This window comes from Colletotrichum lupini, chromosome 4 (assembly GCF_023278565.1).
Source record: "Colletotrichum lupini chromosome 4, complete sequence".
In the NCBI taxonomy this organism is placed as follows: domain Eukaryota; kingdom Fungi; phylum Ascomycota; class Sordariomycetes; order Glomerellales; family Glomerellaceae; genus Colletotrichum; species Colletotrichum lupini.
The window spans coordinates 5,574,874-5,598,135 of NC_064677.1; the positions used below are offsets into that span (position 1 = coordinate 5,574,874).

The window sequence follows — 23,262 nt, forward strand, 5'->3', positions numbered from 1 at the left end:
TGATCGCTCTACGGCATTGACGATGTCACGGCCAGCGATATGGAACGACATCAGCTTACTTGGCCCGATTGCGATCCGAAACGAACTCGACGACTACGTCTCTATCCTTCTACATACTCATAGACCCAGGCTTGCTATCGCATTCCGTTGGTCTCAAGAGGTCACTCCGCCGGAGTTCCTCACATATCGATGCGCGGCAACACGATGACGACACGAAACGATTAGACAGGAATCGGTCTTTCATTCGCGGCACAACACATAGTTAATTCGACGACTTTTCTCATTTCTCATCAATCGGACGCAAGTCCAGTACATACGGCATTGTGACGATGGGGGCCAATTCCCTTCGACTTCTGGTAATAGCAGCAGGCATTGGCGTGGACGACATCGATGTTCCCGCTGACCAAAGGGAGACCAGCATTGGAGGTTGGATAGCAGATGACGTCCCGGCAACCCGATGGCTTCGGACTTGTAACTCGCACCAAGGCCCGGATCAAAGACAAAAAGATGGGACGTGAGATCTGACCATCCTCGAGTCATCTTGGGCGAAAGCGAGAAGTTGGATGTGTATAAAACGAAACGCCCCTTCTCAGGCAATTTCCTTTTCTTTTGTGTCTGTCCTTTACGAAAAATATTTCTTTTTGCAGCCAAGGCACAGCCAAGGCTAGGTACGTCGAGGGGATTACAAGTAACGAGCATAGACAGGGGGAGGAGCCGGAGGTGGTTTTTGAACCGGCAATACAAAGATGGGCAATATCATTGCATGGCAGCAAACAACGATTGGGGGACATGCTCAGACTGAAGCCTCTCTTGATAAGGGATTTTGGCTTTCCATAATTTTTAGTTTCCCGATGATGAGAGAAGGGCGATGACGGGCGCAACCCATGGGGATGAGGAGGAAAGGGGTGAGGTGTGTGTATGGATGTAAAAGTTTAGGGGGCGGGCAAGTAGGCAGCCCCTTTAGGGAAGTTCAATTGAACGCAATGGAAGCCAGACAGGTGCGAAACTTGGCATCGTGAAAACAAACGTGATGTCTAGAAAGATTCTCCACCAGGGGTGCGTGTATTATACTTTGGCCCTTGAACATTTTCAGACGAGGTGGGTTGAGTATAAGGTAAGCAAAGCAGTAAGCAGTAAGCAGTAAGTTGAGGAGGTCTACGTCCAGGAGTTCTGTCGCCCCCGGCCGAGGCTTGTGGCGGGCTTGAGGTTCAGGCGCGACTGATGAGACGCTGGCATGTTGGTTGATTCAGAACTAAGACCGTCGTCGCTGACCTGAGGGGAAGGCCGGGAAGGGGCACTGGTAGGAACAGAACGCGCCAGCCGAAAGCCACCATCTGGCATCGCGTCCCCGAAGCCGAGGGGGAAGGAGGAGACCAAAGGAGCGTGGAAAGAAAGAGTGCGTTGCTGACACGTGACGCGTGCCTCTGTGGTGGAGGGTTGCACGCGACATGATCTGATGGTATGATATGATACACGTCAGGTAGTTTTACCTCGTAATAGGTATGATGTGATTGTTGCCACGGCGGGCAGGAGGTCCCCCCTCCCTCACCGCTCACCGAGGGAGCGACGCTTGAATGTTCGGTATGGAGGGGTTCTTTCCCGGGCACCTCAAAGGGGGCGTTTTTTCTCCCCCTCGAGGGATGTGCCGTGCCGAAGATCCGGGACATGGAAAAAAAAAAAAAGTCAAAAGTCTGCCCTGGCGAAGAGATGCATGGAAGCGAACAGCCACCCCGAGACTTTTTTTTTGTCCTCCCGTGTTTGCCCTTGCAGGTGCACTTCAATGAGCGTGAGGTCTCCAATTCGTGGGTGTTGATTCAAGATTGTCTGTCTCCTGCCTTATCTTATCGCGCTGCTGCTGGGGACGCTGTGATGGGAAAAGCCAGCGCGCTGGAGCACGGACCATATTCTCATCTGGCAGCTGGCGTTTGGCACCTGCCTGCAAGAAACTCAATGACGAAGAGACCCGCGAATCAGAAGTCGAGGTTTTTGTTTACTTTCTGCCTACTTGGAGGGTCCTGCTCTCCGACCCCACCTCCGTCGTCCGACGACATCCCGTCCCCCCAAACAAAATCAAGCATTTGGGACGTGTGTATGTTTGAACTATGAAGGAGGCATGAATTAACGGCCGTCTGTTAAGATATCCTTCTCCGCCACCCATCACCACCACAGCCAACTTCCCGCCGCGAGACAAGACAAGTGTTTGGACGAAAGAGAGCATAAGGGAGAAATAAGCAGTGGGGTTGCATGAAATCGTCTGAAGAGGAGTTGATTACTACTATCGCTCCTTTGTTTTTTTTTCTTGGCGGCTACCTTATTCGCTAAGGTACCTGCCTGACGGGGTTTCTGGTTTGGGTTTGAGGCTCTGCTGGTTGTTTGTTTCGGATTTGACGACGCGTGGTGCAAGAGGTGAGTGGTATTTTGCAATTGATACTCGTGGTGAGGACGTCTGCATGAGAGAGTCGATCGCGGACTTTGAGTTTGAGTTCTTTCCCTTCACCTTTTCCCGTGGCAATGAGAATGGGCGGGAACGGAGGTCTCGATTTGGTGAGGAGGGCAGTTCAAGGACTGTTGGCTGACCCCGTGTTTTCTAGGACGAGCAGCCAAAACACAAGCCGAAAGAAAGATGGCGTCACGGAATATCAGCATGGGTCAGACGGCAAGGCCGTCCATGGCGTCTAGCTCCGGCAACGCGATGAAGACGCGGCAGCTGGTGAGTTCTCCTGCCTTATGGGGCTTGTTTCTATCTCTGTGAGATGTGATGGCGCGAAGGGCAGAGGAAGAGGGGCTCGCGAGAGGCGAAGAGATGCTCGGCCGAGAGGGCATTGGTTCCGGGATGGAATTTCTTCGTGCTGACTGGACTCGGTATCGCAGACACATCTTCATTCGCAGCTGGCGCAGCTGTCTGCTAATCTTTCCGATACGGAGAACCTGGTTCGTATGACGAGCGTGCAGGCTGAGAGTATGCGGGGTTTGGGGGCGTGGCATGGCGGCATGTGAGTTGTTCTCTTCCCTCCGCCTTCGTCACATATGTTTTCCAGTTTCACTGCTTCTGTCTTACCGTCGCAGTATTGCCGTACGTATATGATGCCAGGACAGGCATCGCGCATGGCTCGGATTGGGTTCTGGATGCTTTTGGAGGCGATGAGTTTCGTTTTGCTGACGGAGGTTTGAAAATAGGTTCATGGCTGCGAGTAAGGTCCTTGGGGAAGAGGCTATCAATCGCGATGCGGCGGCACAGGCGAGGGGCGGTCAGAGATGAGAGAGAGCAACTTTCGTATGAGGAAGAGAAACATGGAGCAAAGATGCGAGAGTGCGGCTGAATGCTGCGGGTCGCGAGAGGCTCTTCTGTGCGTTGTAGCAAGAAGAGGGAAACGCCATTTGGCTGGTTTTCATAACGATCAATGAAACATCTATCAAGTCACAGTGTAGTTTCCGTACCACGTAGGGAGGTGTTAGAGATCCGCTGAGATCCTATGGTGATGCGACGGTGCTGGAGGTGAAAGTGTACAACTCGCCTTGCGTGGCACCGCGTCGACATGGGCAGTCACCTCGCATATTGGTGTTATCTAGTTCCTCAGACGCGTCCATCTGTGGCATGCATGTCATTCCTCCTACTCCCCTTATGCTCAGCAACTGCGGAGCATAGACTGCCGCCTCGGCGTGGTCCGGTTTTCAATGCTTGCCAATACTCGTCGCCATGTTACTGGACCCTTGGGAGAGAACGAGAAGACGCCGGAATGGCTTTCATTGAACACGATATTGGGTCAATGCTGGTGAGCTTTGGTATGAATGCAGAGCTTCAGACCTTGTCGCCTGAGAAGAGTTGCTTATTAGGTCACTTGGGACGTCCATGGCCCTCAACACAAAGATCGACGGCGCAAGAGAGTATCCCCTTTCCACAATGCATGAGGGACGATGACGCCAGAAAGTCATCGAGACTCGCTAATATAGCCGGGTTCTCATCATCGGAGAGAGTATGTCCGCCAGCCATGAGTAACCCTGGGATCTCGGCATAAGTCGAAACCTCACATTACAACAAGAGGACTAGGATGATGTGTTTGGATACAGCTATGAGCAAGATCCTCTTGGTGCCTCTCAGCCTTTCTATATGTACCTGCAGCTGTCGACTCAAGGTCGCAGTTCCGCCGCCAGCCACCTGCATGGGTACGGACTTTGGGACAACCTCAAACGCATATAAGACAGGCATACTGCGGTCTGGCTGAGAGGATCCAAGGGGCCGAGTAAGCCTGCCTTGGACATGGTCACGGTGATAGTCATAAAGGTGGACACCCTGTTGCTTCGCGGCAGAATGGCAGCTTGTTGATGAGACCCTGGGTCTGACGTCGACGTGAAAGAAATCGCGGGATATCATACCAATACGACGATGGTTGTAGACTCACTTTGGTATTCCACGTGCATTCGAGCCTTTATATACTGCCCGAAGTGCCGCGTAGTGACACGAAGGGTGTAGAGCGGAGCGGCAAACAAGCTATGGAATAGTCAGAGCTGGCCTTGGCTATCACCGGTATCGAGAACATGCCTCTAGACAGAATCAATCAGTCTTTCGTTTCTCTGACACTTGCATGCTCGTGGACCATGTTTGGGCATATTTGGATTCTTGATCCTCTAACAATTCATTTGGTTGCTTTTATAAGAATGAGTCTCTACGCGACAACTTGTCACCTACCCCGATACCGCGATCTTACGTACCAAGTGACCTCGGCTACATGAGCTGTTCAAGTACGCCATTCACGAAGATCACTAGGGCTACGTGACTGGTTGATCCGACGGTGGTCTCGCGCAACTGGTCGATTGTTGGGCTTCTCCTTTCTGTGTATAATCCAGCTTTTTTTCTCTAGAATCGCGGGGTATAGGACTCAGGGGCACCTTGTATGGATGATGCCGCTGAGGCAATCACCTTCTCTTCCGGCAGACTGTCGAGAGATCCAATCTTGCAACAAGGCGAGAACGCATCCATATATCTAGGAATCATTTATGGCGCCACGGAAGGACCAGCCTGCTAAGCCAGCCCACTTCGCACCTGAGTGACTTCTTGGGCGGGCGCACTCATCTATCCATTTTCACGCCGTCCCACGGTCCGTCATCTCGGGGTCGTAAGCGATGTTGGTGAAGATCTTCTGCTGCATAATGGCACTCCCAGAGAGTTTCGATGCTCCTCCAAGCCTTTGAATGCTGCTTTCTTCCATTGATTGTGTTCGTCGTAGCTCAAAGCTGATTCCCTTGGCACTGACGCCAGTCCTGATGGCACCAGGAGCCCAGGCGTGGAAGTGCAAAGCCTGTAGTAGAAACGGGTAGGATCCAGGGCGGCCCGTGGCTCTAAAAGGCATGGCAGATCTATGACAGGCTCAAAACACCAGGGACCTTTCGAGGAGAATGCCAAGGACTGCCGTCGCTTGTGCCTTCGCTTGTGCCTTCGACTGTTCGGTTCGAGCTCGCCCTGACGTAGTTTTGATATCAGCGCAGGCAGTCAAATAAGTCTCACTGGGGCCGGTGTGAAGGGGGACAATACGACTTAGCTCTGAGTATCGTCCTGGGCATATTCCGAAAAGACTACCTTGCGGGCTGTGATAGAGGAAGGCGAGTGCTACCTTACTAAAAAGAATGTTTCTGAGCATCGTCGCTGCCTCATAACCAGGGCTTACAAGGACTTTGGCAGCCGCGGGAATCCCGCTGCCCACACACACACACACACACACACAAGATGGGCTATAAACGCGGTTCATCGAGTGGCCTCTCATTTCAGCCAGCCGTGCGATGCGTCCTTCTTATCCACTCGGCCAATTAGGTAGATGAAACCACCAGCCTCCATGTTCGCCATCTTTGATTTCGTTATCTAAGGGCGATAGTATGCTGTCTCCTACCATTTAACCCAGCCAAAGATCACGATCTCAAGGCTCCCATGAACTGGATGGTTCCGAGGTGCCACCCGTGCGACTGGACTTGCGAATAAACGTCATTGAGGGGCATTACTCGAGCGAGCGTGGCTCTACCAGAACAGAAATATACCATTGAGTTTTTGAAGTGAGGTGTCTATTTTGACCAAAAAGATGCTCCCGAGTACAAATCGTGCCTTTCATAGCTTACATGACAAACTTAGCAAACCCATGGTTGTACGGTAGGCCAGAAGATAAAGTAAATCAACGCCAAAACCAGTCCGACAGACAAGACAGCAACTTCCTCGGATCCGAAGTGGAATCCGTACCGTACGTTATCCAGCTTCTTGTTCCCTGGTGACAGGCTTTGGGGCTTCAGAATACCGTCGAAGCCCCGGGCCCAGGGTACTTCCAATCCCCGATCGTCGAGAATCTGCTCAGCCGTGATCTTGGCGCCAGCCATGACAATCGGCACGCCGGTACCAGGGTGAGTGCTTGCGCCGACGAAGTATGCGTTCTCCAAACCCTCTGCGCGCGTACGCGGGCGGAAAGCAAGAACGTTGAAGATGCCATGCGTCAAACCCAAGATAGCACCCTTGTCGAGGTTGAACTTCTCTTCCCACGTCAAGGGCGTGTTGACAATCTCATGTGTAATGGAATCAGTCAGGGGCGCGCAGCCCGTCCTTGCGCTCACAATCTCCACGACGGCGGCGCGGGCGCGAGCGACGATGTCGTCCCAGTGCTTCGGGTCGGACGTCAGCCCCGGCCCGTCGCCCTTTGACTCCTGGAGGTGGCCGACGGGCACGAGGACGATGACAGTGTCCTTTCCCTCGGGCGCCGCGGAGGGGTCGATCCTGCTAGGCACGTTGACGTAGAAGCTGGGCTGGGTGGGGAGGGAGTGGCGCTTGAAGATGGCGTCAAAGGACTCCTGGTACTCCTCGGCGAGGAAGATGTTGTGGACGGACAGCTCGGGGATCTTGCGGTCCATGCACCAGTAAAAGGATATGGAGCTGCAGCTGGCCTCCCTCTTGCGGAGAGACTTTGTGTAGTCGGTGATGGTCGGGGTCTTGGGGAGGAGGTTGCCGTAGGCGTAGACGAGGTCGGCGTTGACGATGACGACGTCTGCCGTAAGGGACTCGCCGGACTCGAGCTCCACGCCCGTCGCCTTCTGGCCGTCTGTCAGGACGCGGGATACGGGCGTGTTGAGGCGGTAGTCGACGCCCAGCCGCTCGCCGATGCGCACCAGCGCCGCCACGACCTGGTGGAAGCCGCCGCGGGGGTACCAGATGCCCTCGGCGAACTCGGTGTACTGGAGCAGAGAATACGTCGCGGGCGCGTCGAAGGGCGACATGCCCATGTACATGACGGCGAAGGTAAACACCCTCCGCAGCCTCTCGGTCCAGAAATACCTGCTCGCGCGGCTCCAGATGCTCTCTAGCGGGTGCAGGTTCACGACGTGCCTGACGAACCCGGGCCTCGCGAGATCCAGAAACTTGCCGAAATTCCGGTGCAGCACGTCCTTTACAGAGATCTCGTAGTGCGTGTGGGCCTCGCGGAGCCACTTGAGATACCGCTCGAAGCCGTCTTTGCCCTCCCAGCGCTCGATCTGCGTCTTCATGGCGGCGAGGTCGGACGAGTGCTTGAAGAGTTCGCCGTCGTGGAACCAAATGTTGTAGTTCGTCTCGCAGCGCAGCAGGTCGACGCCCGCGTCGGCCATGGTCGTGTCCAGGTCCCGGAAGGTCTCGTGGAAAAGCTGGGGGAGGAGGAAGAGGGACGGACCTTGGTCGAAGCGGTGGCCTTCGTGGTGCATGAGGGAGCAGCGGCCGCCGGTGAAGGAGTTCTTTTCGAGGACGGTGACGGAGAAGCCTGCCTTTGCGAGGCGGGCGGCGAGGGCTACGCCGCCGGCGCCTGCGCCGACGATGATTGCCTTCTTGGGCTTTTCCCCGAGTTGAGGCATTGCTATATTATGTGATGGGTTCTCTACTAGATATGTGAGATGAGATAGATGGCTGCACTGGATGTAAGGCGATAAGTAATGCTTGTGAGATTGTCGTGAGGTAGTATAGCTGGGATTATCAAGTGCCCCCAGGAGATTATCACCAGCTCACAAGACAATGAGAGAACTTGAACAGCAAGATGAAAGATTGACGCAAGGGAAGTTGATTAACATTCATACTAGACTAATTATCCTACCATTCCAGTAAGCATGTGAAGAGAGACGGCGACTGCCAATTGTCCCTCGCATGCCATGGGATCCACAAAAGCAACGGAGCGGCAGGTGCAGGGGGTGGGAATGAAATCGCACGAGGATGAGCTCCGCACCGGCCGGTTCGGGGTTGAGAATTGAGAGAGTGATGACACCTCGACTTCGGAGGAAGCTCCTGGCTTACGAACGTTGAAGAGACAGGACGGGCGGGATGGCGCACAAACTTCACCCCAATCTTTGTGTTCCTTGCTGAGGTGAGCTGCCACTGGCTTGGGGTAGCATAAGGCGTGCGAAAGCAAGGGGCGTGCCGCATGAGAGAGCTCATGCACAAACAGGGTGACAGGCTGATACGGTGCTTTAGCTACAGGTACAACCAAACAAAACGGTTGTTGAGACATTTGATATCGTATTCGCAGATCGCGATCGTTGTTGTCCCGCTTCATCGGCTACTGCTTTAGATGGAGCAGAGTATAGAGCCAAGCTCGCGGACTCGGACATTTGTAGCATTTTAGTCTTCCAACTTGCCATTTGCCGTGAAGTGTATAAGTCGAAGTGGGCATTTTTCATCAATTAGACGTTGGTGATGAATCACCTTGGCTCTCATTCATCTGTCCGGCCCCCAAACAATTCATGTGTTCCAAAATTCAGCCTCCAACAGGCTCTGTGAAATTGTTCTCGTCTGAAAGGCAAAACGGCACCTAGCATCCATCCCGCCTTGTCTTACTCACCCCTTCTCACCACGTTTGACACATGGCCGCATCTCTCTCTACGGATACATCTCTTAGGTAGTATTGTCAGGAAAGCATTTAGTGTCTCCTCTCCCACCTGGCTAAAAAACCACTAGATCCGCGCCCGCTTACTATCCGTCTATTAACCCCTAGTACGGCAGACTGCAAGAGGCACTTTGCTAAAACACTTTTTTTATATATTAAAGTAGAAATCGTATTTTATAATTACCCTACTACCTAAAATAGGGTCTAGATTAGTATAATAACCTATAAATAGGGGTTATAGAGATTTATAGTTTAAAAAATATTTTAATTTTATAATATATTAAACTATATAATAGTATATAAAATTGCGTAATATCGTACTTTAATATAAAAGTTTTTTTTCTTTTTATAACTTTATTATAGAAGTAACTACTACTTTTTACCTTCTTATAAATAAAAACTACTCTTTACTTAAGTTATTAAACTAATAGCTCGCTTATAAATATTATAATATAAATTTATAATAACTTCTAATTTTTATATAAAACGTTATTAAACTAATTAACTTTATAATACCTCTTTATAAAGCTATTTTAAAACGACTAGTTAATAATAATACTTATATAAGCTCTACTCTTTTTATATAATAAAAACGTATAAATATATAAACTTTAATATTAATAAAATCTCTTTTTATAAACTTAAAAGAGCGGGAACGAAGTATTTAATAAATAAAAAAGGAGCTAAAATAATTATTAATAATTAATATTTCTATTATATTATATAACGTATTCTTTTTTAAAAACGAACTTAATAATTTCTAAATAACGACTTATATTAATATATAAGTTATTAAGAAGGTTATTAAAGAAGTTTAGTTTAATCGCTTCTTAACGTTTACTTTATATTAAGATATAATACGATTTATTATTTTATATTTTATAATAAATTAATAAATTCTTTTAATAAAATAAATAATATTTTTAATTAATATAAAAAATCTTTATAATATTTTAAAGTATTATAAAGTAGCGTATAAAGCTATAAATTTAAAAAGATTTTTTTTTAAAACTACGATCTTATATAAAAAAAATTACTAACTTTTTATTATTTTTTAAACTAAAATTAAGTTATTAGTTATTAAACTTTAATTAATAAAAAAGGGAAAAGGTCGTATAAAGCTAATTATAACTAAAACTTTAAGTAAAATGACGTATAAAAATATTCCGAAAACACGGCTTTTAATAAGTATTAATATTAAGCTAATAATAAAAATTAAGGAGGAATTATTAATTAAATAAAAAAAGAAGATCGTTAAGAAGGAGGTAAAGGCTAAGAAAAAAGTTAAAAAGAATAAAAACAATAAAAAAGACGAGATTATAATAGTTTAATAAGAAAATAAAGCTTATAATAATAAATAACTTAATATATTATAAAAATAAAAACGAGTATTCTCGTTAGTAAATAGTTTAAAATAAACTATAATTATATTTATAATTCTTTTTTATCCTTAATATTACTTATAATTACGAAGCTATTTAATATTTTAAAATTAATTCTAAAGTTTTTTAATTTTTACTTAACTTATATAATACTACTTTATAGTTTACTAAGTAAAATAACTTCTAGTTAAAGCTTATTACGTATATACCATTTTAAACGAAAACGAAAATATTAATACGCTTTAAAATAAGGATAATTAGCCTTACTAAACTTCGTACTTTTAGCTAATGTAGTTAGGGAGCCCTTAATAATTAAGGTATAAATCTATAAAATAGTATAAAAAAGATATATATCTAGATTATTACTATTCTAAATAGTGTTTAATAATTATTAAACTTAGTTTTAGTTAATTAGCTATATAAAGTTTTATATAATTCGTAATATAAGTTAATAATATAGTTACTATAACTAACTAAAAATAATATAAGGGTAATCTTTTTAATAACGAATTTAATAAGAGTTCTAAATTTATATAAAGTTAATAAAATTAAAATAAATTAGTAATATATACGTAAATAGAAATATAATTTAGTTAAAGAGTATATTTATATAAAATAGCCCTTAGAACTTAAGTAGTTAGAAGTATTTTTTATAAACGTAAATATACTTATATATATTAAAATATATATTATTTACTTACTAATATACTAATTTATTTTAATAAAAACGATTTTACTAACTCTTAATCTTAACGTTATAAATACTTTTATTAAAGATTTAGTAATTACGGAATAAAATTAGACTTTTTATTATTAAATAGTATTATAAAAAGTAATAATAAATACTAAATATAAGAACGGTTTCTTTCCCTTAGTTTAAACGAACTCGTAATAATATAAATCCCTATTATTAAATAATAATAAGATATTATATAAGTATATTCCGGGATATATAAATAAAAACCCCTATATAGAACTATATAATAAACTATAAATAAGTATTAATACTAATATAGATCTTAAATCTAAATAATAAAAGCTTATTATACGTATCTAAAAACTAAATATAATTTAGTCTAAGAGTTATAAACCTTTTATAATAATATTTTATTTTACTTAACTAATCTTAAACTTATTATAAAAAGGTTTAATAATATATAAAATAAAGTTTATTTTAGTTAATAATATAAGCTTATTAACGAACTTATATATAAAAATACTCTTTATTATACTTTTTAATATAATAAGTAACCTTTAGTATATTAAAAAAAAACTCTTTTAATTATTATTATATAATTACGAGCTATTTTAGTATTTATCGTTACTAAAGCTAATTTTATTAACGAAGTATTAATAATCCTATAACTATAATTATAAATCTTTTAGACTAAAGTTAAAAAAAGATATCTTTATTATTTAAGTATTATTAAAAAAATAATTCTTAGATATAAATTAATAGATATTTAAAAAAGACCGTACGCTCTTTTTATTATAAATCCTATTTTATAAGTTAATATTTCCCTCTAATAGAGCAATCTGCCGGGGCCGTACTATATATTACGTATTAAGGAAAACTAAGTATATTGCGCTTTATACCTAACTATTAATTAAAACTCTTAACTTTCTGCTACGTAAAGTCTTCTTAAGTTCTAGCTACTTATAGGGCGAGCTTTACTTACTCTAATATACACAGGACCTCTTAGTACTAGCCCGCGTGGGTAGCTAGGTTTAATATAATTTATTTTTTTATATAAGTATTATTATTACCCGGGGGGTCCCGTAGGAGCTATTTAAGGCGCTAGCTTATTACCCTAACCCTATATACCTCTAGCTCGTTTATCGTAACTATTATAACTAGGCCGGTATTAATATACCGGATCTTAATATCCGTACTAGCCCGGCTATTTATAACGCCTATAATATTACTTAGCTAAATTCTATACTATTAGAAAGTACTTCGCTACTTTTTAAGCGTACTTACGTTAGTTACGATAGCTATAGCGTCGAGCTAGCTAAAGAGGGCGCCCAGCCCGAGAAGGGTAGACTTATTAATAGGTATTTTTAGAGTTCTAGCTTACTAATTACTAACTATATACTAGGAATAGAGTAGTAGTTTATATATTAATAAGTTTGTTTAGTAGATTTGTTTAGTGGATTTGTTTAGTAGATTTGTTTAGTAAATTTATTTAGTTTAAATAGAGAGTAGCTTTGGGCAATATTAGAAGCGATGAGGATAAAAAGAATCTTTACGAGCTCTAAAGAGTAGTAGATATTGGCTTATTTAGCCCTTTTTTTAGAAACCTCTACGTCGCTATTAAAGTTTAGAACTTTTATAGTTAAGGGCCGCCTCTAACTATTACGACCGACTATAGCGGCTGACTATTGTGGCTAATTATTACGGCCGACCTTTACTATCGACCTTTCTAGCCGGCGCCGCTGCGGTAGCTTACTTATCTTAAATTAAATAATAGTTTTTATATCGAAATTATTATATTATGTTAAGCGCGTGCTTAAGATATATTGCGCGTATTATATAATTAAAAAGTATACTATATTATATAATTTCCCTTAAAAGCGTAATCCCGTTAAGGTCGATCTTTTGTGCCTATAAAGCTAGAAAAAAAAAACCACCACATAAGTTAATATTTAAAAGTTCGCTTTATAATTCTAATATTAAAAACTATAAAAATATATATAATAATGATATTATAAGTCTAATTACTCTCTAACTTTATAATAATTATTATTTAATATAATAAAGATTAATATATAGTCGTACTATTTTAAAAAAGTAGTAATATATGAAATAAGAAACTAAAAAAGAAATTTTAAATAAGGGGTAAATATTTATATATAATTATAATAATATATAGGGGTATCCTTTTACTTATACAGTTTTATAAATATATATATAAAAATCAAACGCTTATAGGGATTTATAATACTAAAAAAAACAAAAAAGTATATAATAATAATATATAATAAATAAAAGTTCTATAATTTTACTAAAAACGTTAAAATTTAGGGGGAGCCTTTATACGGTTAGTTACGGCCTCTTACGGACTAAACTAAGTATATATACTCTAATTTATAACTAATAAGTACCCTACGACTTTATAAGGGCCTTACTACCTAAGTATTAAGCCTAACTATATTATATCTTAATATATACCTATATAAACTCCTATACTATATTATATAAAAATATTAAATTAATTACTCCTTACTTAGAGTTTATATAAGTTAATAACTCTTTTTATAATTTTATATATTATTATATATACTCTTTTTGTTATTTTTAGCCTACTTAGCTACTTATTTAAAAACTTTTACTATTATATAAAAGTATATAGCAGGGATAGTACCTAAAGACTTAAGTAGAGCGCTAATATAGATTTTATTACGACTTTTATAATTATAACCGCGCTTAATAATTTTAATAAGCGTATTATAAACTAATATAAACTATTAATAAACTATAAATAAATATAAAGTAATATAGGGTAACGTATAAGTAATAATAAGAGGTATAACGAGTATATACTTATATATAGTAAATATATAATTATAACTAAAGTAGCCCTTATTTATAAAAGTAACGTAATTAATAAATATACTTTTATTAGCCTTATAATAAGTATATAACTTAGTACTAGTCTTAGTATTATTATATATAGTCGTTTAGATAGTATTAGTAGCCTAAGTACGAGTTATAGTAATATCCGGGGGTATATAATAACTATTCTTAGTAATTTTAAAGTTAAGCTTAATTTAACGCTAGGGCTAGATTATACGGGTTAATATAATAATATTAAATAGTATAAAGTAGTATATACTAACTTATATAATACTAAGGTTATAAATCTAGTAAAAAGTCTTTAAAAAAGAAAATAAAAAGCCTATAAATAATATAAAAATCCGTATAATAAAGAAGCTATTATATAAAAATATACGTACTAATAAAGAAGGGAATTAATATACTAGCGTCGCAAATTAATATACTAGTATCGCTCTTATACTAGTATTGCTATTTTACTTTTTAATTAGTCTAAAAAAATTTATTAATATAGTTAGATTTTATTAAATACTTATAAAATATCCTAAGCCTTTATTCCTTTACTCTTTTTATACTTAAGTTATATTATTAAGCTTCGAAATCTAACTTATAGTATTTACTTATAATAGCTTTTATAATTAGAGTTAAAAACGTTCTTTAAGGCTAATTTTAAAATAATACCCTTATTAAAAAACTTCCCTCTTTATAAAAACGACTATTAATTAATTACGGCCTCTTATTATTATCTAGCTAATTATTATTATCTCCCTCTTTAAAAAGTAGTTACTTTAATATTAACTAATTTTATAAAGTTGGTAATTTTAAAAAATAGCGTAACCTTATTACCGAGCTCCTAATTAGTATATTATAAAATACGTAACTTTTTATAGATAATTACCTTAATATAGAGCTTATATTATACTTTATTTACTATTTCCTTAAGGGAATAATAAAAACCTAGCGAACTACTTTTTTATAGCTTTTTTTAAAATATAACCCCTTTGTTTTTAATAAATAATCTTACTAACCTTTTTATTTTATAATAAAGTAGTTTAGTAATACTCTTTAGCTTATTAAATAGGTTATTAAGATTAATTAATAGTTAATAATAATACTACTTTAATAATAAGAATATATCCGTTAATAATAATAAATATAGGGTCCCTAAGTTAACTTACTAACCTATTTACCCCTATAACTATTTTTTACTTAAAATAAAGCGTTTTTTTAAATTATAGCCTCTTATTATATTCTAAATAACTAATCCTTTTCTTTTTTTATAATTAAAATCCTAAACTTATTAATTCTTAGCGATTTAAAATAAATTTATAATACCCTTTTTAGCTAAGTTAATAATTTTATAAAAGCTAATAGATTTAGTATTATAAAATAGAATAAATATAAAGCTCGAGGCTAACTTATTTAATATACTTTTTAATATAATCGTTTTAATAAGCCTAGGCTTATGTAAAGCACTAGTATTTAATAATATAAGTTTTATAAATACGGTTATAAATAATAAGTTATTACTAAGGCTTAAGAAGAGGATAAGTAGCTATTATATTATTATTTAGACCTTTAGTATAATTAATATAATTATAGCCCTAGCTTTAAAGCTTTTATATAGTGGTTTTTTTTTCTAGCTTTATAAGTATAAAAGATCGACCTTAACGGGATTACGCTTTTAAAAGAAATTATATAATACGGTATACTTTTTAATTATATAATATACGTAATATACCCTAAGTACGCGCTTAATATAATATAGTAATTTTAATATAAAAACCGCTATATAATTCGGGATAAGTAAGCTACCCTCTTTGGCTACTTATTAATAATAAGCTAAGTAATATATTTACGTAATAGTACTGGTTAGAAAGGTTAATAGTAGAGGTCGGCCGTAATAGTTAGTTATAATAGTTAGCTATAATAATTAAAAGCGGCCTTTTTTAACCATAGAGGTTTTAAACTTTAATAATAACGTAGAGGTTTCTAAAAAAAAGGGCTAAATAAGCTAATATTTACTACTTAAAGCTCGTAAAGATTCTTTTTATTTTTATCGCTTCTAATATTACCCAAAGCTCTATTTAAACTAAATAAATTTACTAAATAAATTTACTAAATAAATTTACTAAATAAATTTACTAAATAAACTTATTAATATATAAACTATTATTTAAATAGTTAGTTAGATAACTAGTTAAGAGGTTAGTTAGTTAAAATATTACTTCGATAAGAACTTATTTTAAAGATACTTATTAATAAGTCTACTCCTCTCGGGCTAGGCGCCCTTAGCTAGCTCGACACTATAGCTATCGTAACCAATATAAATATACTTAAGGATTAGTAAAGTACTTTTTAATAACACGGAATTTAGCTAAGTAATAGTACGAATATTATAAATAGCTAGGTTAATACGGATATTAAGATCTAGTATATCGATATTAGCTTAGAAATTATACTTTATAAAATTAAAAATCCCTTTAATACGGGCTATATTATAAATATAAAGGAATATATAAGGGGCCCCCTAACCCTTAATAAAAAAGAGTATATAATATAGGATTTAGCTATTTATATAAGTTAGTACTAAGAGGTTTTATATATATTAAAGTAAGTATAGCTCGCCCTCTAAATAGCTAGAACTTAGAAGATTACGGGGGAAGGTTAGGAGCTATTAATAAAAAGAAGATAACGGTTAAGTTAGTTAATTACTATTTTAATTAGTAGTTAAGTATAGAGCGCAATATACTTAGTTTTCCTTAATACGTAATATATAATACGGCCCCGGCGGATTACTCCGTTAGGGGGTTTAAAGCTTTTATATACCCTTTATATCGTAAGCTTATTAAAATAATTAAGAATATTATTAAAATTATAAGTTAATAAGTTAGGATTCGGGCTTATAATATATATATTATTATTTAAAAATAGTTCTTAGAATCCTTATTTACTTAGCGAGATATTTATAATACTAAGGCTCGTATAAACTAAAAAAAACTAGTTAAATACTCGCTAATTATAGTGTTAATTAAGCTATTTAATAAACGAGATATTTTATATATAATAAAATAGGTAAATAACGAGCTAAACTACTTTATTAGCCTTATTTAAACCTTTCTTTATTATTTTTAAATATAAAAGCGATTCTTTAAAGTAATTAGTTTTAATAATATTTATAATACTAATCGCTTTAAGCTCTTTCTTTTTTAGGTTATTAAGTAGACCTATTTTAAATTTATTTATAATACTATATTCGGCCTTATTAATAACAAAAAATTAAAGGGTTTCTAATTTTTCTTAATAAGTATTTACTAACTTATAAACTAATACTTAGTTTATTACCCTATTATTATTATTATAAATTATAATAAGTAAATAAAGGCTATACTAAACGAGTAGTTCCCGGATATTTAGTAATAACTCTATATTTACTATATTAACTCTAATATTATACTTAGGGCTAAGTAAAAGTAAGTTAAGGACCGTAGCTATAATAATAATAGTAATAGGTTTAATAACGAGGGATATTAACTATATAAAAATAAGGCCTATATTAATACGCTTATTAATAAGCCCCCCCCTTATACGTATTATAAGGTCTTTATAATATAAAAGCTTATTATTTTTACTAAGACTAAGTATACTTTTAAAAAAGCCTAGACTAAGCTCTATAAAGAGTTTAATAACTAATTATTTTATTTAAAAATATTAAAACTTTAGTACTCGCGTTATTTTTAGTACTAAGTTAAGTAATAATAATATTAAAGGTTATTTTTTAAATAGTCTTAGTTACTTATATTAGCTTATTAACGTTATATAAGATATAATTAGTAATTAAGAACTACGTTTTTATTAAGCTTATATAAAAGACGAGGTATTTATAAACTAAAAGTATATAAGTACTTATTTTAAATATCTAAGTAAACTTTAAATAATACTTTTTTAAAAATATTTTATTTTAAATAAGATATAAAGCCGGTTTATAAAAAAAATAATACTATTTAATAAGAGGTTATTCCTAAACCCCCTCGGATTTTATAATTTAAATTATACTATTTTAATTAAACTAAGTATCTTATACTATTATAAAATCTATTTTAAAATATTAAATTTAGCTATTTTTAATAAATAAGAAATATACTTTTAATAATATCTTTGAGAGACGTTTTTTTAAATTTATATTATTAAATCCTTAATTTTAAAATTATTATATCCCTCTATAATAAGCTAAAGAATATAGTATAGCTTATTTTATTATAACTAGCCTTATTAAAAAAAAGCTAGTTAGCTAGTTAAGCTTATATTATTTATAATAATTAAGGTATTAATAATAAGAAGCGAGGCTACTTATTTAAAAATAAAAATAAGTTAACGCTAGCTAGGTTTATAAAAAAAATAAGTTAGTTAAGTTAAAGCTAAATATTAAGCTTATTTTAGTAATTAATAAAGAGCTAGTTTAGTATTTTTAATAGGGGAGGATAATAAGGAATTATATAAATAAACGGTTAATATAACTTAGTATTTAAAAAAAACAAAGCTCGTAAAAAGTAGTTTATAATAATAATAAATTATTATAATTATATTAAAAAAAGTAGTTAAGTAGACGTTATTATAATTTATTTTTTATATATTTTAAGTATATAATAAAAAAAGCCTTATTTATTTAAGATTTATAAAAGCTTATATTACTAACTAATTTAAAATTTATAAATCTTAAATAAGTAATATAATAATTCTAAACGAGTACGTAAGTTATAGTAGTATTCTTATTTTTAAAAATCTTAAACTAAAGCTTAAGTTAAAAAGGATAATAAGAATAACTATATTAATATAGTTATTCTTACTACTTTTATAAAAAAGTACTATTTTTTTAAACTAATTAAAAAATAAAATAGCGACGCTAGTATAAGAGTAACGCTAGTATATTAATTTACGATGCCGGTATATTAATTCTTATAAGGAAATAAAAAGTTATTTTATAAAACGTAAGGTCGTTAGGGTACTATATAAGTTAGTATACAGGGACCGTTAAGAACTATATACCCTTAATACGGGCTAAAACGCTATATTAAGCGCTTATTATAAGTATTATATCGCGTACGTAATTATTAAAAAAAAGAGTATTTTATACGAAATTATTAATATATATATATAAATAGTTAATATTAAAAAAAAGTAAATAAAAGAATTAAATTATAAATAAGTATATATACGTAATTATACTTATAATTGCGTATATATTAGCCTAAGAAGAAGTATAATTACTAATTAATAAAAATTATATTAATAATTACGTATAAAATTACTTAATTATACTTAATTAATATTTTTAATTAGTAAATAATAAATATTATACTTATAATTGCGTATATAATTAGGTAATAATAATAAAAATAAAATAGAAAAGGGTATAAAATATAATAAAGTAAAATATAGTCGTTAATAAGTAACTATAGGGGCGTAAGTAGATTACTTACTTTACTTAAGGAATATTAAGTTAGTTAAGAAAAAAGGGAAATTAATTAGTAATAGAAATTAATAAAAAGGATATACTCCTTAATTACCCTATTTTTATTAAATAGTATAACCGCTCTTATATAACTACTACTATTTATAGTTATAAGCAATTCTTTATAATAATATATAGGATTTATTATAATATTTATTTATATATATAAAAAATTCGCGCTATTAATACTTAAAATTTATAGTGGCCGTAGGTCTATTAGAAAGAACGGTTTTGGCGGAGTGCCTCTTGCAGTCTGCCGTACCTGGTCCGATCAGAACCTGAAAGTGGGCTGGTTGTATGCAAAATCCCATGTTGGGACGCGCATATGGTCGTCATAGACTTTCCAAATTCCCTTCGGACTCGGCCAACCAACCACGCCGGCCCGGACCAGCCACCTTGAAAGTTGGAGCTTCCATTCCGAATTAATTACTGTTAGAGTCAGACTGTGTAGCTTACAGACCAAGACGCCAAAGGGAGTTGTAGCTGCACGTTGGATCCTCAACAATCTCATCCCAATTCAAGCTCCATCCCTAGCTCCTCCCCCACCTGGTTCAGCGCATTGTCTTACCGGATCTGGAAAGAAGCTCTGTGTACAGGATCCTCGCAAGCGCCACCACGTCCATCTTACACCACATTTGCACCACAGTCCGGCCGCACCCTTAGCATCTTCATTGCCTTCGTCTGGAATCTCTGAACTTCAGAAAAGTCCGAGCCCCGAGCAAGAAAACAGCGCCTGGAAACACCAGCCGGAGCAACGTGCCCGCAAGACAACGACTAACCCGGATTTCTATCCCACTCCACTCGGGACAATTCATCATTCCTCCCACCGGGAACTAGCCGACCGGCTTCCGTTATTCTCTTGGGGTTACGGATACAAAGTCCAGCCAGCAACGGTGAATAGTCCGGCTTCAACAGAACAACAAAAAGGGACGCGATAAAGTAAACAGCAGGGCAGGTTAGGGCGCAAGTTGTAACGCTGCAACGCCGACGTGGTGTCTCACCTCACCTTCTCTTCACCTTACTTGCCTACCACGCTTACCTACCTTCTTACTCGACGCTAACCTCTCCGTCATAATTGCGCTGACACCCGCCCGATCTAATCCCACCTCACCTTTCCTGCTTCTCACACACGCCCCAAGGTGCCGTCTTTTCTTTTGTGCAACCTAGCCGCAGGAACAGCTTGCAATCTGGCCTGCTTCGGAGTCGGACGGACTCTAGACAGGGCGAGCGCCGCTGGCAGGAGCCGCCCCAAGACAAGCCTCAATTCTTATCAACCCTCACCGTCGCCGAGCCCGTGTCCTTATTTTTTCGATACCCTATGAGAATCTGCTCATTCTCGTGATTCTGTCACGGCTTCCAGAAACTGCAGCCCTCTCAAGATGGGTTACGACTATGCGCTGGTGTAAGTGATCCCACCGTTGAGCTCTTCTTCAGCAACACTTTGCTCATCCCTTGCTAGGCACGTCAAGTACACCATCCCTTTGGCGGGATTACTCACTTTCATCTCATACCCTCTGTTTACGCGCCTCGATGTCGTGAGGACTCTCTTCATCGTCACAATCGCTTTTACCGCCACGATTCCCTGGGATTCGTACCTGATCAGAACCGGCATCTGGACATATCCCCCAAACGCAGTGTTGGGACCGACCCTCTATGACATCCCAATCGAGGAGCTATTCTTCTTCGTCATACAAACGTACATCACCGCTCAGCTCTACATTATCCTCAACAAGCCTGTGCTTCATGCTCAGTACCTGAACTCCCCCGCCACGCTCCCGCAATGGATAAAAACGGCAAAGCCTCTCGGCCAGCTAGCCCTCTTCAGCAGCGTCGTCTTAGGCGCATGGCTGATCGCCAAGGAGGGTGAAGGCACCTACCTGGGCCTGATTTTGGTTTGGGCGTGCTCCTTTGCGCTTCTCACCTGGACTATCACGGCGCAATTCATTTTGGCTCTGCCATTGGCTTGCACCGCTCTACCCATCTTACTGCCCACCATCTATCTATGGGTCGTCGATGAGATGGCCTTGGGCCGCGGCACCTGGGCCATTGAGAGTGGCACGAAGCTTGAACTAAAGCTTTTCGGCAGCCTCGAAATCGAAGAAGCGACCTTCTTCCTTGTCACCAACATGCTCATTGTCTTTGGCGTGGCAGCCTTTGACAAGGCCGTCGCGGTCTGCGATGCATTCCCAGACAAGTTCGACAAGCCAGCCGACGCCCTATCCATGTCATTGCTTCGAGCTCGTGTTTTCCCCTCATCTCAGTACGACATGGAGCGCATCTTGGGCATCCGCCAGGCGGTCACCAGACTGGCCAGAAAGAGTCGTAGCTTCCATCTCGCCAGCTCCGTCTTCCCAGGCCGCCTACGGATCGACCTGACGCTGCTGTAAGTAGAGTTCCAGCGCCCCAAACCTAAATGTAACCCTATATCGCTGACCAACTGCTCCTCTCCGCAGCTACTCCTACTGCCGTCTAGCCGACGATCTTGTCGACGATGCCGAGACCCCTGACGAGGCCGCATCCTGGATCTCCAAACTCGACCGCCATCTAAGCCTGCTCTACAAGGACCCCGACGCGACTTCGGCGCCGCTCGCCGCAAAGTACGCTGCCGAAAACTTTCCAGAATCAGCTCTCTCGGCTCTGGACCTCCTCCCCTCATCGCTCATACCCCGCGAACCCCTCGCCGAGCTCCTCAAGGGGTTCGAGATGGATCTCTCCTTCAGCAAGGACACCTTCCCGATCACGGATCCCGAGGATCTCGAGCTCTACGCTGCCCGCGTTGCCAGCACCGTCGGACAGGCCTGCCTCGAGCTGGTCTTCCGTCACTGCCAGCACAACCTGCCCGATTACATGCAAGCCTACCTCCGCAACACAGCGCGCCAGATGGGCCTTGCGCTGCAATTCGTCAACATTGCGCGCGACATTGCAGTAGATGCCAAGATTGGCCGCGTCTATTTACCCACATCCTGGCTCAAGGAGGAGGGCCTGACGCCCAAGGATGTTCTCGCGAACCCCAATAGCGAAGGCGCCGGCAATGTGCGCCGTCGCATCCTCGCAAAGGCCTTTGACCACTACGGGGAGGCGAGGAACTCCATGAAGTGGATTCCCTCGGAAGCGCGCGGCCCCATGGTCGTCGCCGTGGAGAGCTATATGGAAATTGGCCGGGTTCTCATGCGCAACGGCGGCGCTGCAGCGGACGGGAGTGGGCGAGCTACGGTACCCAAGTCGCGTCGCATCTGGGTTGCTTGGAGCACACTCATGACCGCTTAGATTTGATTCCGCACCCAGAACTGGACTTTGGGGGGTTTGCATTCTCGTCTTAGATCTGTTTGGCCTTTTGTTTGGTTTCTCCTCTCCTTCTCCTCTTTCCCTCTACCCACTCAGGCCCTTTTGATGGCGTTGATAAAGGCATCACGAATAGACAGCATGGCGTCCATAGGAGTGGTAGCAGTATGACATAGACGTGACCCAGGATGCAAAAGGCGCGTTTCCACGCCGCTTTCTTCGATACTAGGTCCAAGATGAGATGCAATTGTTTCGTGTTCCCCACAGAGATCGATCCGTCCGATCGAAGCGTCGTAGCAGTGACATCACGTCAAGCTCCGTGGTCCATCCAGATTGCTCGAGCCTCCAGGGAGCTATGTAAGCGAGGATCCGTGCGTGGCCCGTAGTGGGGACATCTGGCCCAAGCTCCTTCACCGAAATTTGGCTGGCTCACCGAGTGTGAAGACTTACCGAGAAACCAGGGACCCAAACGAAGATAGCTAGGTCTCCACCAAAAATAGAGCCTCCATCGACAACTGCTCAAATCGCCAAGTTTCCCTCTTCACCCACCTCGACCCATCCAGGGGGACAAGATCCAGCACGTTTCCAACCCAGTTGAGCCGGTCGCTCGAAGAGCTCACTTCCACTACATCAAATCACATGCGCCTTTCGTAGAAC

At 39.1% G+C, this 23,262-nt stretch overlaps 5 protein-coding genes across 5 annotated transcripts; 3 read left to right on the forward strand and 2 right to left on the reverse strand.

Moving 5' to 3' along the window:
• Window positions 1–1,707: 1,707 nt before the first annotated feature.
• On the forward strand, window positions 1,708–2,231 carry CLUP02_08747 (uncharacterized protein; the record flags this gene model as incomplete). The annotated part of the gene is made up of 3 exons (XM_049287729.1): window positions 1,708–1,802; window positions 1,880–2,085; window positions 2,170–2,231. The coding sequence occupies 3 exons, from the start codon at window positions 1,708–1,710 to the stop codon at window positions 2,229–2,231; spliced, it is 363 nt and encodes a 120-aa protein (XP_049144872.1).
• A 392-nt stretch (window positions 2,232–2,623) lies between these two features.
• Window positions 2,624–3,259, forward strand: CLUP02_08748 (uncharacterized protein; the record flags this gene model as incomplete). Its single annotated transcript, XM_049287730.1, has 3 exons — window positions 2,624–2,710; window positions 2,872–2,993; window positions 3,178–3,259. The coding sequence occupies 3 exons, from the start codon at window positions 2,624–2,626 to the stop codon at window positions 3,257–3,259; spliced, it is 291 nt and encodes a 96-aa protein (XP_049144873.1).
• Window positions 3,260–5,081: 1,822 nt separating this feature from the next.
• Window positions 5,082–5,348, reverse strand: CLUP02_08749 (uncharacterized protein; the record flags this gene model as incomplete). Its single annotated transcript, XM_049287731.1, has 1 exon — window positions 5,082–5,348. One exon carries the CDS (start codon window positions 5,346–5,348, stop codon window positions 5,082–5,084), a length of 267 nt encoding a protein of 88 aa, XP_049144874.1.
• A 766-nt stretch (window positions 5,349–6,114) lies between these two features.
• Window positions 6,115–7,851, reverse strand: CLUP02_08750 (phytoene desaturase; the record flags this gene model as incomplete). Its single annotated transcript, XM_049287732.1, has 1 exon — window positions 6,115–7,851. One exon carries the CDS (start codon window positions 7,849–7,851, stop codon window positions 6,115–6,117), a length of 1,737 nt encoding a protein of 578 aa, XP_049144875.1.
• A 10,898-nt stretch (window positions 7,852–18,749) lies between these two features.
• On the forward strand, window positions 18,750–23,259 carry CLUP02_08751 (squalene/phytoene synthase; the record flags this gene model as incomplete). Its single annotated transcript, XM_049287733.1, has 12 exons — window positions 18,750–18,755; window positions 19,609–19,725; window positions 19,782–20,216; window positions 20,284–20,462; window positions 20,497–20,619; window positions 20,684–20,725; window positions 20,783–21,706; window positions 21,777–22,522; window positions 22,591–22,624; window positions 22,793–22,962; window positions 23,011–23,041; window positions 23,106–23,259. The coding sequence occupies 12 exons, from the start codon at window positions 18,750–18,752 to the stop codon at window positions 23,257–23,259; spliced, it is 2,961 nt and encodes a 986-aa protein (XP_049144876.1).
• Window positions 23,260–23,262: the final 3 nt, after the last annotated feature.